General features: G+C 41.5%; 1 protein-coding gene across 3 annotated transcripts in view; it reads right to left on the bottom strand.

Annotated features, from left to right (window-relative positions):
* Window positions 1-2,529: 2,529 nt before the first annotated feature.
* Window positions 2,530-13,433, bottom strand: part of ALB (albumin) — a 28,274-nt gene continuing 17,370 nt past the window's right edge. For 2 of the 3 annotated variants that reach the window (XM_074148142.1, XM_074148143.1), the window contains 14 exons: window positions 12,769-12,829; window positions 11,817-11,949; window positions 11,017-11,231; window positions 10,178-10,310; window positions 9,022-9,119; window positions 7,819-7,948; window positions 6,704-6,918; window positions 6,055-6,187; window positions 5,155-5,252; window positions 4,864-5,002; window positions 4,122-4,345; window positions 3,499-3,631; window positions 2,968-3,024; window positions 2,535-2,729 (listed from right to left, as the gene is read on the bottom strand). In XM_074148142.1, the coding sequence (XP_074004243.1) occupies window positions 2,974-3,024; window positions 3,499-3,631; window positions 4,122-4,345; window positions 4,864-5,002; window positions 5,155-5,252; window positions 6,055-6,187; window positions 6,704-6,918; window positions 7,819-7,948; window positions 9,022-9,119; window positions 10,178-10,310; window positions 11,017-11,231; window positions 11,817-11,945 (1,698 nt within the window). In that variant the 5' untranslated portion in view covers window positions 11,946-11,949; window positions 12,769-12,829 and the 3' untranslated portion in view covers window positions 2,535-2,729; window positions 2,968-2,973. Of the gene's footprint in view, window positions 2,730-2,967; window positions 3,025-3,498; window positions 3,632-4,121; window positions 4,346-4,863; window positions 5,003-5,154; window positions 5,253-6,054; window positions 6,188-6,703; window positions 6,919-7,818; window positions 7,949-9,021; window positions 9,120-10,177; window positions 10,311-11,016; window positions 11,232-11,816; window positions 11,950-12,768; window positions 12,830-13,433 lie in introns of all 3 variants that reach the window. The other variant, XM_074148141.1, reaches the window with a different exon arrangement.

Genomic DNA, 13,433 nt, shown 5'->3' with positions numbered 1-13,433 from the left:
GGGAGCAGCCCTGGGCAGCCAAACAGGTTGTGAAGATTTATATTAAGGAAAGGTGCACCCAAATGTACTGGCGGACCTCCTTGTACGTTTTAAAAACTGCACATCTTCAATCTGAGGCAGTCAGAATAGTTTCACGATGCTTATCTGAGAGCAGAAAAGCGCTAAGCACTCGAGCGTGCCAGAGGAATTTTGGAGAATCCCAGGAACATGCCCTGGCCCAAAGCCCCTGCCCATTCCCGAGCCCCAGACACGCTCTGGTATGTTTTCACTAAGGCCGAGTGCCACAAAATCCACATCTTAGGCTGGTACAGAGCTGGAAGAACTTTCTTGCTGCCTGATCATTTTTCTGTTTGCTTTGTCATGAACCAGATATAAATGCTTTCACATATTCAGGTGAATTTAGGAATTTTTAAGGAATTCTCATATTAAAGGGAATTCTGCATAAAAGGAATTCCCATCCATGAAGGCCAGAGCTAGCACCTCTTACCAGAGACGCTCTGGAGGGACGATGCTAGCCCTGGCTCCCATCACCAGCAACGAAAGTAGAACCACAGGAGCCTGGAAGTCATGGAATTTCATGACTCAACCTCAGAGGGACCATGAGAAATCAAGGAGTATCACGGAAATGCCATGAGATCCAGTTTACCCCAGTGACCTAGAGATGACAAAACCTTTTAGGGATGCCCCTAAAAACACCACTACCGATATCCACTGTTTTAAAAGATATTGGAAACTTTGGATATTGGACAGGGGAACCATCACTTTGATTCAGAGTGTGGTAGAGGGACGGGGAGGAGAAGGCGGTTGAAGAATCAGGGATGAAGGAAGCAAGGAGCTCAGGGCAGGTGGGAGTCTGATGGATGCTGATGATGTGGGGTCAGGTGAAGGGATTAAAGGCTGAGGGAGAGGCAGGGGAAAGGGATGTGGCCCCTCACCCTTTCACACCAGGAGCAGCAGGATAAAGACCTCGCCTTGACATTGCCTGGGAGACAAGTAGTGTTTGGAACTTCTGCATCTGGCCGTTACTTTGAAACCTTCGTAATCTGCAGCAAGAACCTCTTTGTCCAGCAATGGTAGGTTTTGCATTTGTTAAGAATTAATGATTTTGTGTTTGCTTATTTCTCTGTCTTAGCATAAGAAATCTATCATAAGAAATAGGTTAATTTCGAGTTGAGTCTCAGGAGATTTTTATCAATTGGTGTTAATGGCTGGTGCTATCAGAATTGTGGTTTTTGTAAAGAGTGGGTGTGTGGCTCCCATCGGGCTTTCTCCAAAGACTGGAAAACTTGGTTTATGGGAATAGTTTTTGTGAGTGTTAGAAGTTCAGTGGTCATGGCTCTACCGACCTTTATAGCGGATATATGAGAAAGAGAGATCTGGGCGTAAAAAAAAAAAAAATTGAGAAAGTAAAAATTAGCTTGCTTATTCCTGAGGGGCACAAGTAGGTGACAAACTACATCTACATATCCATTCGTTATACTGTGCTGTAGGGGAAAGAGAAGGCAAATGGGGTGTAGAAACAGGGGCTTTCAAAAACTTGTGTCTGCCTTCAAATTCCTGGATTTTGTTCTGTTTTCCCCTTGAATACTCAGGAATACTTGTGGAGTGTTCAGTGAGTTCTAGGGACTAAAGTTGCAATAGAATATAAAGCCTAAAAGAGTCTTGAAGTAATCTAACAAAAGCTGCCGCCTGAAAACAAGTCATGGGCGTCCTGCTAATAGTTATCGTAACAGTTGGCCTTTCTGAAATGTGAAGCCATCATGCAGGTTTGGTAGCAGAAATTTAAATATATTCTGGGTAATTAGGGGGAGATTTCCCTCCCTTTTTAGGTGACACCTCTATGGCTCTGGAGAAGATTCCCAGTTCATGAACTAGGGGCACAAAGAGTGTCTAGGCCAAGAAATCTGCCCTTATGAAATGTCCTATTATGCAAGGGCTTTCCTAACAATGCAAGGGTCTTTGCTAAAGTGTAGAAGATTTGTATTCATGGACTGAAACTAAATAGGAACCAGAAAATCACGCTGCTTTACTGGCATAGAACTGAAAAACTTCTCTCTTAAGAGCTTGCTGCAATGAAAAGTGTGATTTAGATGGTGGGCTTTTGAAGAGACATCTCTAAGGTCAAAAGCAATTTTAGAAACAGCTTAAGACATGAAAGAAGTCTAAAAGCAGATCTGTTAGCAAGTTGAAGAGATACTTGATTTGTGGCTGATGTAAAAAAATGTTTTTTTTCTTTTTATCAGAGCTCATTTCTAGTCATCTTCCTTAGACTGAACAGTTCCTTTGAACATTCTCTTAATATGTAATTATAATTGCTGAAGTAAAGCGTAAAATGAACCTGTAATTGAATTGGAGTATTACAGTCTAGCTAAATGTCTCGCCACCTTTCATATTCTCTCATACATACTTCCCAAGAGCAAGAAACAGAAAAAACCCCAATGGACTCCCTGCTCTATACTACTGATAGCAACCACTTGTGCAGGGAGCGCTGCAGAGCTCTGCCTTATGGTAGTCACCAGCAGACGAGGACAGATGCAGATTTATAAAGCTTTTATTTATTATTCATTTTTTTTCAAAGTATTAGAATTGAACATTTTCTGGAAAAGTCTGTGGTTTGACAAAACACTGAAGATTTATGAAATACTCATTCAATACCAAAGGAAAAAAGGTAATGGGCGGGAGAAGTTACACAGAAGTATTTTTTTCTTCGTATTTTTCCCACTGGCATCCTAGATTAGAGAAACAAAAAGGATTATTTTGTAAAATGGTAGAATACGAGTAGCGCTTCAGCTTTCTGTGTGCTGTGTAATGGCAGACGGTAAACCGCCCGTTAGGAAAAGCAAACACCTGGCGGTTACAGTGCAGCCAGATGCCTTTTTGAACTGAAGGGGGTAAATGGGTGGACGGGTGGGCAGATGGGGGCAGATACACAGATGACACAATATATGCATTATTGCTGTTACCTACCACATATTAAGCGCCGATTCCTAGTGTGGCTCTGCTCTGGACTATTAGGTTTGCACCCTAGAAAAAGGAATACAAACAGTTGTGAGAGAGAAACCATAATACGTAGTGTTTGAGCAGGGATTTTTATCAGCTTAAACCTGTGTCTGCATTATGGTTTGAAGGATAATCCTAATGGCACTTCCTGACCTTAGAATCTGTGAGCTCTTGTACGTTGGGTATTTTTCAATTTTTGCAAACGTGGAAAATAAACTTTTAGAGTGAACTAGAGACAAAATAATTCTTTCCTAACTTGTCCTAATATATTTACCTATGCAATACTTTGGTTATAAATAAAAAAAGATTCACTCAATAAGGAGTGTAAGCTATTAGTAATACAGTTCCATGCCTCAAATGATGAGGTTGCTGTTGGAAACTCATTCGTACTTCCTGTAAGTGCTTTGCACTTGCTCAGCAATACGGCTACGGATAAACTTCTCCTGTGGTTATTTCAGGGACAAGTAAGTGTCCTTTTTTAAAGGAGATAGGAAATACCTCTTCGCCAAGGCATGTGTCGATATCTGATTGCTTGCAGCACTTCTCTACCATGGCACTGAAACCATCAGCAATCGTCTTTATTTGTTCTTCTGTCATCTGGGGCTTGCGTTTAATGAGGTTGATGAGCAATCTGAAAGCAAAACCACAATAGACAGTTAACGCTACCTGTTAGAGTTTGATTTCCCAATTTAAAATGAGGGGTTTATGAGGGTTTTTTGTCATACCTACAGGAGCCTGTGCCTATTTGTGACTCTAAACTCCCAGTCTACCACAACCATCTGTCTGCTTTTTGTTATCCCAGTTACAGGTGGGAAAAAACTTATTGAAATGATCTGTATGCTGTCTTAATTAAGTACATCATAAGACCTGCACTGGCAGTGGACCTAGCGAAACTGGTCAGCTAAGACAGATTTTATTGGAAGGAAATAGCCTGTTTTGCCTCCTCCAAACTACACGATGTAATGCACTGACAAGCTCACACTTAATCCCATCTGGTTTTCTCCCTGTCACTAGTGAAGTCCCAGTGAGATGACAGAACAGGGGGGTTTTAGCTTCCTTCTGCCCCTCCCTAAAGCGTTACACTTCAGACTTTTTTCAACAAGGTATTTCTTTGAGCTTACTTCATCTGATCTATTTCCCGTTCAGCAGGAGGAGCAGTGCAGAGTTTTTCATCAAAGTTGAACATGTCGGGGTTAAATGCTGGAGGCACGTATTTGGTATCTACGCCCATGGCAGTGAAGCACGGTCTCCTGTAAGCGTAGGAGTCGCTGCAGCAGTGTGAAACGTTGTCATTTATAGGTGTGGTCTCCTGTCTCCTGCACATATCCTGAATCACGATGCTCAGCTGAAAGGAGAAGGAAGAAAGGACAAACATCAGTGACACCTTCTACAACAACAGAAGAAATCTGTGATGTTTGTGTCACAATAGCATAATGACACATAGTGATGTTCAGAAATGGCGTGGTCTTAAAATTTAAAATAAATAAGTATTCCTAGAGTTGGGCATTTCTTCATCTGCAAACAGTCTGTCCATCGGGCTACAATCAGTAAGAACATTTTGGGTTTTTTTTTAAGAGACCGTTTAGCTTTAAGAGACTGTTTAGCTGTTGCAGACCAAACCAACTCAGTTCAGCTTTCTGAGGGAGAGCAAAATTTAGCTAAAATTTTCACAAGCTGCCGTCAGCCAACTGTTTAGGTTCTCGTGTCCATTAAAAATCAGCAGACTTTGAATTCTGTTAGGTAGATGCTTAGCTTGGGGTTTGTGAAAAATCATTGCGAGTTTACTATCTCCCCAGAATTCAACATTTTTGAGAACAGAAGAAATCTCCAAGTGGAGTGGAAAGAATAAACAAATGTACTCACATATCCCTCGGAACAGCTCAGGCGTCTGTCTTCAGGAAGCTGGCAGCACTTGGTACCAACCTTTGTCATTTTCTTCCCAATTTCAAGCAAGGTATCGGTTGACACCTGAGGCATTTTCTTGGTGTAGCGGATCAGAAGTCTGAAAAAGTCACATCGAAATGACTGTTTGCTCACATTTGAAAAATGCTCCACTGAGCTAGACCACTGAAGTGAAAATAGAAGTGAAGACCAAATAGATTTGCCCAAAGCATCATTGTTCACACTCAAGAATATTTATCAGAAAGTACTTACGCTTTAAGAAAGTCGGCCTCGCCATGGGTAGTGAGAAGCTCACAGTTTGTCTTTACAACATCCTGAGTTTCTTTGATATGTTTGTTCAGTTCCTCTTGCTGCAAACAAGTATAAAGTTATCAGTAATGTTAGAGCATGACATCCTGGTAACAGTCATACAAATATACCTTTTGACCTCTTCTAAATCTTATTAGCTATAAGACACCCATTTTGCAAGGCCGGTCGCTTCCGTATAGCCTGGCTCGTGTAGGGAGGACCTGATTCTCACGTGAGTCTTAAGTTCCAATAGAAATTCTGTTTAAAAAGGCAGCAAGATTTTTTGAAATATAATTTAAATTAATTACCCATTGGACTTACTTTCTAGACAATGGGGGGTTTCCTTTGTTTGTTTCAATTGGGTGAATATTTTTCAAGTACAAGATTATCAACCCTGAGGGGAACATCCTCTGGCTATCCCTTGGCCAAAGCTGTCAGTGACTCAACTTGGGCTGCTACTTGTGTGCCATTCAGCTCAAGATGAGGAGACCTAAGTTTAGGCATCTCTTTGTGAGCCGGACGTGCAGGTTCCCATCCTAATCCCTGAGCAGCCATACTCAGAACAGGCAGCGGAGCCCATGGGATAATTCAGCTAATCAGCTGTTAATGGTCTTTGTCAGGACAAGCAGAATCACTTCTGAGGGACAGAGGCAGAAGACAGGGAGCTGACTGAGATTAGTCTGAAAATTACTAAAGCGACCAATGAAGTTACTCTATGATCTGAGAAAACTCGGTATCCTTGTCCTGGGCCCTGGACTTCTCTTCATCTCCCATCAGAACACTAACTTCCCCTGGGATTAGTCTCTCAAAATGCTTTCTGTCTGCTCTTCTGTAGGACCTTCTCAATCCAAGCTTTGCACCTACAGCATTTCCGTAGCACTCGGCAGGGTTGTCTGTTTTGCAGCACTTATCCAGGAGTGTTTCATAGCCCTTAGTGATTCTCAGAATCAGCTGCGTGGAGAACTCAGGGTGTCTTCGTGAGTATTCATAAACAAACCTGAAAGACACACAAGCTGACAGAATTAGAGCTCCCAAATAGCATGCTGCTTTCTTCATGCACAATGAGGTAACTGACAATGACAGTTCCTCAAGCGAGATCGAGTAAGGTGGACGATGAGCTTGGAATGCTGTTTACTTGTTTTAGAAGAATATTTTTGGTCATTCTGTTGTCTGCCAATAGGGCAAATGTGTTAGGAACAAAACAGTTCCCCAGGACAGAATACTTCTTAAGCAGATAATGTATGTGGGCATGCACAAAGCCCTCACATAAAAGAAAGGCACTGATAAATTCAGGCTGAACAGAAACTTGAATGAGAAACTAGAGGTTCAAGTCGGGCTGAAGCTACATTAGATACATTGGACTTCCATGTGGTCATCTCTTTTCTCCATAAGTGCTTGAAACACCCAAGAGGGCAGTTTTTCCAGTGATGCAGAAGGCTGAAGTCCAGAAAAGACAGAGGACCATTCACAGGAAGGTTCAAATACAAGCAGGCATACCGTTGGCACTACTTACTCTGACAAGAATTCATCATGGCCTGCCTCGTAGCTCTTGCACACTTCCTTATCTTGTATGTATTTTTCAACTAGTGAAGGAAGATCTTCAGGTTTGTCATCAAATTCTGATTCAATAATGCACTGGCTTCGTTCCACAACTGGCTTCTCACAGCAGTCTTTGATTTTACTTGAGAAAACATCTTGTTTAGAGCATATGTAGGTCATAAGCTCTGCCTGTAAAATTAAAACGTATTATCAGACATGCTATGAAATAATAATTTAAAGACAGATTAATTCATCTCCTCTCTCTTTTTCAGACTCTTCCATTTGCAATCAGGCCACCTATTTACTTAGCACTTTCCTAAAGAAATGTTGTCTCCACAGAGAGAGAAATAATCAGAGGGACAGGCACAATGTTTACAGGCGCGTGGGAGAATGCAGTTCCCTCCCTGATCTTAGAAACTTTGAGAAGACAAAGTCTGGAAAGCCAAAGAAAGCCACTGAGTGGTCTGTCACAAGGATGCCTGATTGATCTTGTCAGTCCTGTCAGATGCCCAGCTTTAACAGCTTTTTTTTGTGATAGAAACATGAAAAAACCCAGAGCTTCCTAAAGCCAGCACTGGGCACTGGCTGGTTTAACAAGTGCGTCTGAGTTCCAGCCAGGCAATATTGAAATTGGCTGACTGTTGCACAGTTTTGCTAATCCTGCCACCCAAGCTGTTCTCCAGAGTTCACTGGCACCACAGGGAAGCTGGATTAATGGCACTACACACAACAGGACAGCAAAAAAAATTGTGGCCTTTTTTCTTTTGCTTTGTTTATGATGGATTTGAAGTGAGTACATACCATCAAACAACCTCCCTGATAAATGTTTTGGTTTCAACCAAATGCACACGCTATACTGGAAATCACAGCTCCTTGCCCTCATGATCATAGAGGGCCGGATCCGGAACTGGTCTAAAACCCAGTCCCAGTAACAGTCAGCTGAGCTGGCCGTGAGTTCTTCTGTGGCCAAGGAACCTTCCAGAGCATTGAGTACCAGTTCCTTGGGCTGCAACTGAATAGCTGCACAAATTATGTCTTCCTAAACATTTTTCAAGTGTGTAAAGATGTTTGAAAAAATACTTAGCTTACCCTGTCATCCATGCACTCTAACATGTCCCCGTCACAGCACTCTTTGTAAATATCCTTAGCATCACTCAGAATTTTAAGAATTTCTGAGAATGGAGCCTTGGGATATTTCTGGCTCATGCGAGCAAGCATACTAGGTGGAAAAGAAGAAAAATACACTTGTTTTAGAGCTCTGTATTGAACAGAAACCTTGCAAGTCACTAACACTTATGATACTGTAGATCAGCATAGTTTCAAGTAAATATTCATTCTTTCTTTTCATCTAATTATTGGCGGCTGGAAAAAAAGGGGCATCGACAGCTGCACCAGAAGCCCAGCGCTCCTTTAAAACGGACAGAAAGCAACTAGTCTGTGATTCTTCTGTTCTATCTGAGCTGTCTATGTAAGACTTGCACCTGAGAATTCCCCATCGCTGTTCAGTGACTGTAAAGCATCTCCAGATTACCTGGCACAGGCATATATAGTTCTAATTAAACCTTTAAATCAAAGCTGACTGCATTTAGTAAGGTAATCCTGGTCAATGTTGGTGTGTTAAACCAGCCACGGAATGAAAGCAGTTCTCTGTGCTTGGGCAGGTGATCCACTTATTAACTGCAAAAGTCTGTCTTAATCTTGAAAAAGCACCTTTTATAGGAACTGTGATTCTGCCAAATTTGACTCTTTGATTGCTTTAAGGTCATAGAATCATCAAACTAGCAATTTCCTTTGCTGATTACTGATGTGCCAGCTAAAAGCTGCAGGCATCAGAACGGGGCATGGCTTCGGCAAAAATGTAGATTAAACACTCTGGAATCTCTGGTTCCGAGTGACATTCCACCAGTTAATGCCACATCTCCTGGATTGGTTCTAGAGACGGCTTCATTTCTCTGTGACTCTCACAGCTGATCTCTTTGCTGGTACTCCCTCGCCTCTTGGAATACACAGCTTCCCCTTTGCATCTAGTCTTTACACAGAAACCTGACCAGGATTAAATTCTACATTTCAGTAAATAGGCTAAGAAATGGCTGTTGGCCTAGCGTTGAAAGACTGACCCACTGATCTCTATTCTGTTGGTCCTCCGCCAAAAGTATGCTAGGAAGTACCACGAGTGCAGTTTTCAAACTCACATATAGAGGTGATTTATATACAGTGATAGTTTCCTCTTGAGTGGTTTCAGGTTTAGGTTAACAAGCCTACTTTTTAAAAAAAAAACTGATTGGAACTTACTTTCCTTTGAAAGTTCTCTCGCCAAACTTCTTCAGGATTCCACAAGAATACTGCTGCTTCATATTTACTTTTTTGGCTCTTTCTTTAATGGCAATTTCCTACAGGAACAGGATGCACATTGTCACATTAAACTGATTACATCTAATGGACTGAGAAATAGAGCAAATCTGAAAATCCCACTTTGGAAACACAGCAGGTTCTGGTCCAGTTAGCTCTGACGAAAAGCCAAGCAAACTGAGAATTCCTGAGACAGTCATAACCCCTGTGCGTTTAACTTCTCGTCTCTATGCTATACTTTGTGGCATAGTGAAATTCTTCTACAGACATGCTGCTGTTCACCAAGTACTTAAAATTCACTGAAACCTTGTGGCTGAAAGGAGCATCAGTTGTCTTTCAGAGCACCACAGTGATTGCACAGAAGTCACCAGGACTGAGTTTGAGACAAAGGGAGAGCTTGGCTCATGCCATTCTCAAGGCTTATATGAAATCTTGGCTTCAGTTCTCTAAAAAGCAAAGCTATGTGGAAGTCATCTGCTATCGATTCATAGGGCTAACATGAGATTCATCCTGACCCTTCTCTACAAGTTCTTCGTACAAAGATTTGTATGAACAGGAAGATTCTACCCGTTTCTCACTCTTTCTCCTCCACTTGCTTGGGCAACGGATAGGGGAAGAACAGGAGAGATCTCATACAGCTACACGTTGGAGGTGGCGGTGGCATGTTAGGGTGCCAACTGAGATCTGTCTTTCCCCAGTGCCTCCTGGGCAGCGTGCCTTCTCTCTAGAGATTACCCCAGATGAAAAACCCCAAGCACTACACCTTATTTGGATTCAGCGCCTCTGCACAATACCCAGAGCTGCCTAGCAATGTAGCACAGGGACAAAAGGACAAGATTAATTATCTACACTTTGAGTCTTTTGTTTTGTCACTTAAAAAAAAAATCACAATACGATTTTTTGGACCACCTTAGTTTCTATGAAGCCAGACACAAATGTTCACTGGGAAAGCACAATTTTGGAATTATAAACCGTAATTTAAGATTGGCCTTTTAAAGTTACTTCTCACTTTAAAGAGACTCGCTGCTAAGATCAGAGGAGACCTTTATGTAGCAGACCAGTTGCTTAGTTTTCATCGGCAGTGAAAGACTGAATATACCTTCTCATCCAAGCAAGCACCGACATCACTCTCTGCGCAACAGCTCTGAAGGGCATGTTCATAGTCAGCAGCCAGACTGAGGATCGTTGGGGAGTACAAGAAGGGGTTTCTTCTTGCAACGGTATAGATGAAACTAGAAGGAAAAGGAAAACATAAGTTACATATTCCAATGACAGCAGCAAATGGCCTTAAACCTCTCACAGCTGCTTTAACTTTTATTTCTAGTTTAGAAATATAATCTGCTTTCCTAACGTAATGCCTGCTACTGGTAAATGCTCTGCTAAATCCCACTGTTTCCAAAGCAGGACTCAATACCAGAGATGGAGGGATGAACTCCTTATATTGTCAGACACTTAGCTTGACAATCATATGCTTTTTTAAAATGCGTCGTCAAATACGTGAAAATTCTGGTTTTGAGCATGAAAAAATTATCCTATGGCCATTTCATGGAGATTTTATTGCAAATTTTTATTCTTTTTACTGTTATCTTTCTTCATCCTTTCTAATTTCAATCAGGGTAGTGGGAAGCTGGAGCAAGTAAAGTATTAAATCAATATTGGAAACACTGTGGTTTTTCAGGGCTCTTGGGGCAAAAAAAAAAAAGTCCCCCAGGATTTATAAAATGTGATCCCTTAAAGCCCAGATTTGAATGGAAAAACCTGCCCAAACATGGAATGAATAAAAGGTGATAAGAGCAACCGGTTTATATGTGCAGATATGAGGTCGAATACTTGCAATTTTTTCAAATGTCCTGCATGTCCACAAACTCTGTAAAGCCTGGAGATCCCTCTTCTGCACAACTAAATATTGAAACAGTACAAAATGGCCATTTTTCTTACTGTCCCAGGAATGGCACCCGGTTGTCCTGGTACTCCTTGCATATGACGTCAGAGGCTGGTCTCTCGTACGGCTGAACGAAGTCGGGCTGGGGAACTTTAAACGACAGGAAACACTCGTTTCTTTCGGGATCAGCTTTACTGCAGCAGTCAGCCATGGCTCCGTACGTGTCGCGGAGCTTTTCGACTTGGCAGATTTCATCCAGGAAAATGGTGGGCTACAAGGGAAATGCTGAAGGTCAGAATTATTGCTTACAGAAAGTGTAATGCACATTCTGTTCATCTGTAAAAGAAAACCCAGATTGAAAAGTAAATACATTTTTTGGATAAGAAAAAAATTAATTTTAATTTAAAATACTCTGTGATCTGTGCAAGACTGTGATCTCTTACTTATAATCTGACTAAACTGAATTTTCAGATGAATTGAAGCAGGATTTGATATTCTGCTTGATGATCAGCTTGGGAAACCTTTAGGGAGAACTAACATAGTTGTGCCACTTGGTCTGAACGTTAGAGCTCACAAGAACAAAAGCACCTAACCTTCTGAAGGGCCGGGCTGAACCTGTGAGACATCCAGGGATCTCAGGTACCTGCAAACTTCTTTTGATACCTGCTCTTAGAAGAGTTTTTTTAAAACTTCTTAAATTACCTTGAATTAGCACACCTAACTTTTCAAGTCACCCCAGTGTGAAAACCCACACGCTTTGGTCTTTAATACCTAGAATTAAACCTGTATTTTATAGGATGATTCTGGGACGTGCATGAATTAGGAGAAACACAATACCAAGGTGTTTGCTGCCTACCAGTGACTTTGTGCACTCGGGAGCATCCTCGTTGGCCACACACTTCTGTGCCAGATCAACAACATCCTTCACCAGCTTGGACAGTCCTTCATAAGAACATCTCTGGAGATACTGGGCAAATGTGATCATGGTGCTGAAACACAAAGCACAGTTTGGAATACAGAGATAAGACACATAACAGTCAGAATATTTGAAGGCGCTTCTGGATTCAAAACTGTTTGTTCAAATGACATGCACAAATGCTTCACCAGAGTACCATGAAGAGCACAGTACCGGATCCCATATCCTTCCTCTTCTCACCTCCTTTCTGAAAAATGTGTTTAACCTTACTTCCCAAAACCAAAAGTCTTGAATAATAGATTAGAAACAGAACAGAAAAGACTGTGATTAGAGTTTTCTGCCACTTTGACCAGCATGTTTGTAAATGCCATAAACTAAGCTGGTTTTTGCCATTGTTACAAATGATGGTCTTCAGGCTGCCTTCTTTCAGAAGTAGTTATGTTCCTGGGAGGGCCCTCTGCCATTCCCAAAACCAGTTTCCAAAGAAAACCATTGAATCATCTCAGAAAACCTGTCACAGGTTTGGTTTTTGAGGTTGGTGGCTCGGTTTTGGTGGGGTTTTTTTCATAATGTCTCAATCCAGCACAACTCCTCTCCATCCTAAAGTTATCAAAAACTGTATTACTCACACCTATTTTCTTTTCAAATAAGGAACAGAGGTTTTCTCCTAAGTTTTTCAGGGAGTTCTTCTCCCAGAGAGCAGGAAAGTCATCATGACTTTTGCAGGTCTTAAAATATTTATAGGCTTTGTATCCTAAGAGTGAGCAGGCTAATTTCAGTGAGACAGACACACTCTTCACTAGCTCATACAGTGTGTTTTGGTTTCCCTTTTTTGTCCAATATGAACAGAGATGGAAAACAATCAGAAAATGTAAGCTGAACATTCACTTACACTGCCTTAAATGTCTCTTCCTTCAAATCATTGTAGCGATGGGCGATCTCACTCTTGTGCTCTAGGAAGAAAAACAAAGAGAATGATGATGCTCACTGTCATGTTGGTTGTGCTGGACCCCTTCAAGAATACATTCTGGGCACCTTGGGTGGGTCAGAAGTGTTTGGCATTCACCTAGCTCTTACGCTTAAGGGGTAATATCATGGCTTTAAAACAGCCTGAGCTAATGCTGAGCACTTGTAAAATCCCCCCTTTGGGTACATCTTCCTGGGAAATGTGTATTGCTTTTCCAGGAACTTCAGTCTAAAGCCTTCTGCAGGCCACCTTGAGCTCTGTGCTGTCTCAGGTGACCATTCTTGTCATTTGTCTGCAGATACCTAACTCTGGCACATGCTAATCTTTCTGAAGGAACCCAAGCATGTGATTTTTAGGTTCCTAATAGAATATTTACTTCTGTCAGCACATATTTAATTCAAATATTCAGAACGACTGCTGTAGCTTACTGTTAAGGGTTAGCAAACATGTCTTTTGCTATCATTTTGCTATCATGCCTACGTTATGAACAGAGGAACGCAGCTACAGTTTGATTAGAGCAAGCATTAGTAGAATTTTCTCTTTTCAAACACAAAACTATTAGCTTGGCAGATTCATATTCTTGTTCCACC

This window comes from Numenius arquata, chromosome 5, assembly GCF_964106895.1.
Source record: "Numenius arquata chromosome 5, bNumArq3.hap1.1, whole genome shotgun sequence".
Lineage (NCBI taxonomy): Eukaryota > Metazoa > Chordata > Aves > Charadriiformes > Scolopacidae > Numenius > Numenius arquata.
The sequence above is the reverse complement of the archived record's forward strand: the minus strand, read 5'-3'. Positions and strand labels throughout refer to the sequence as shown.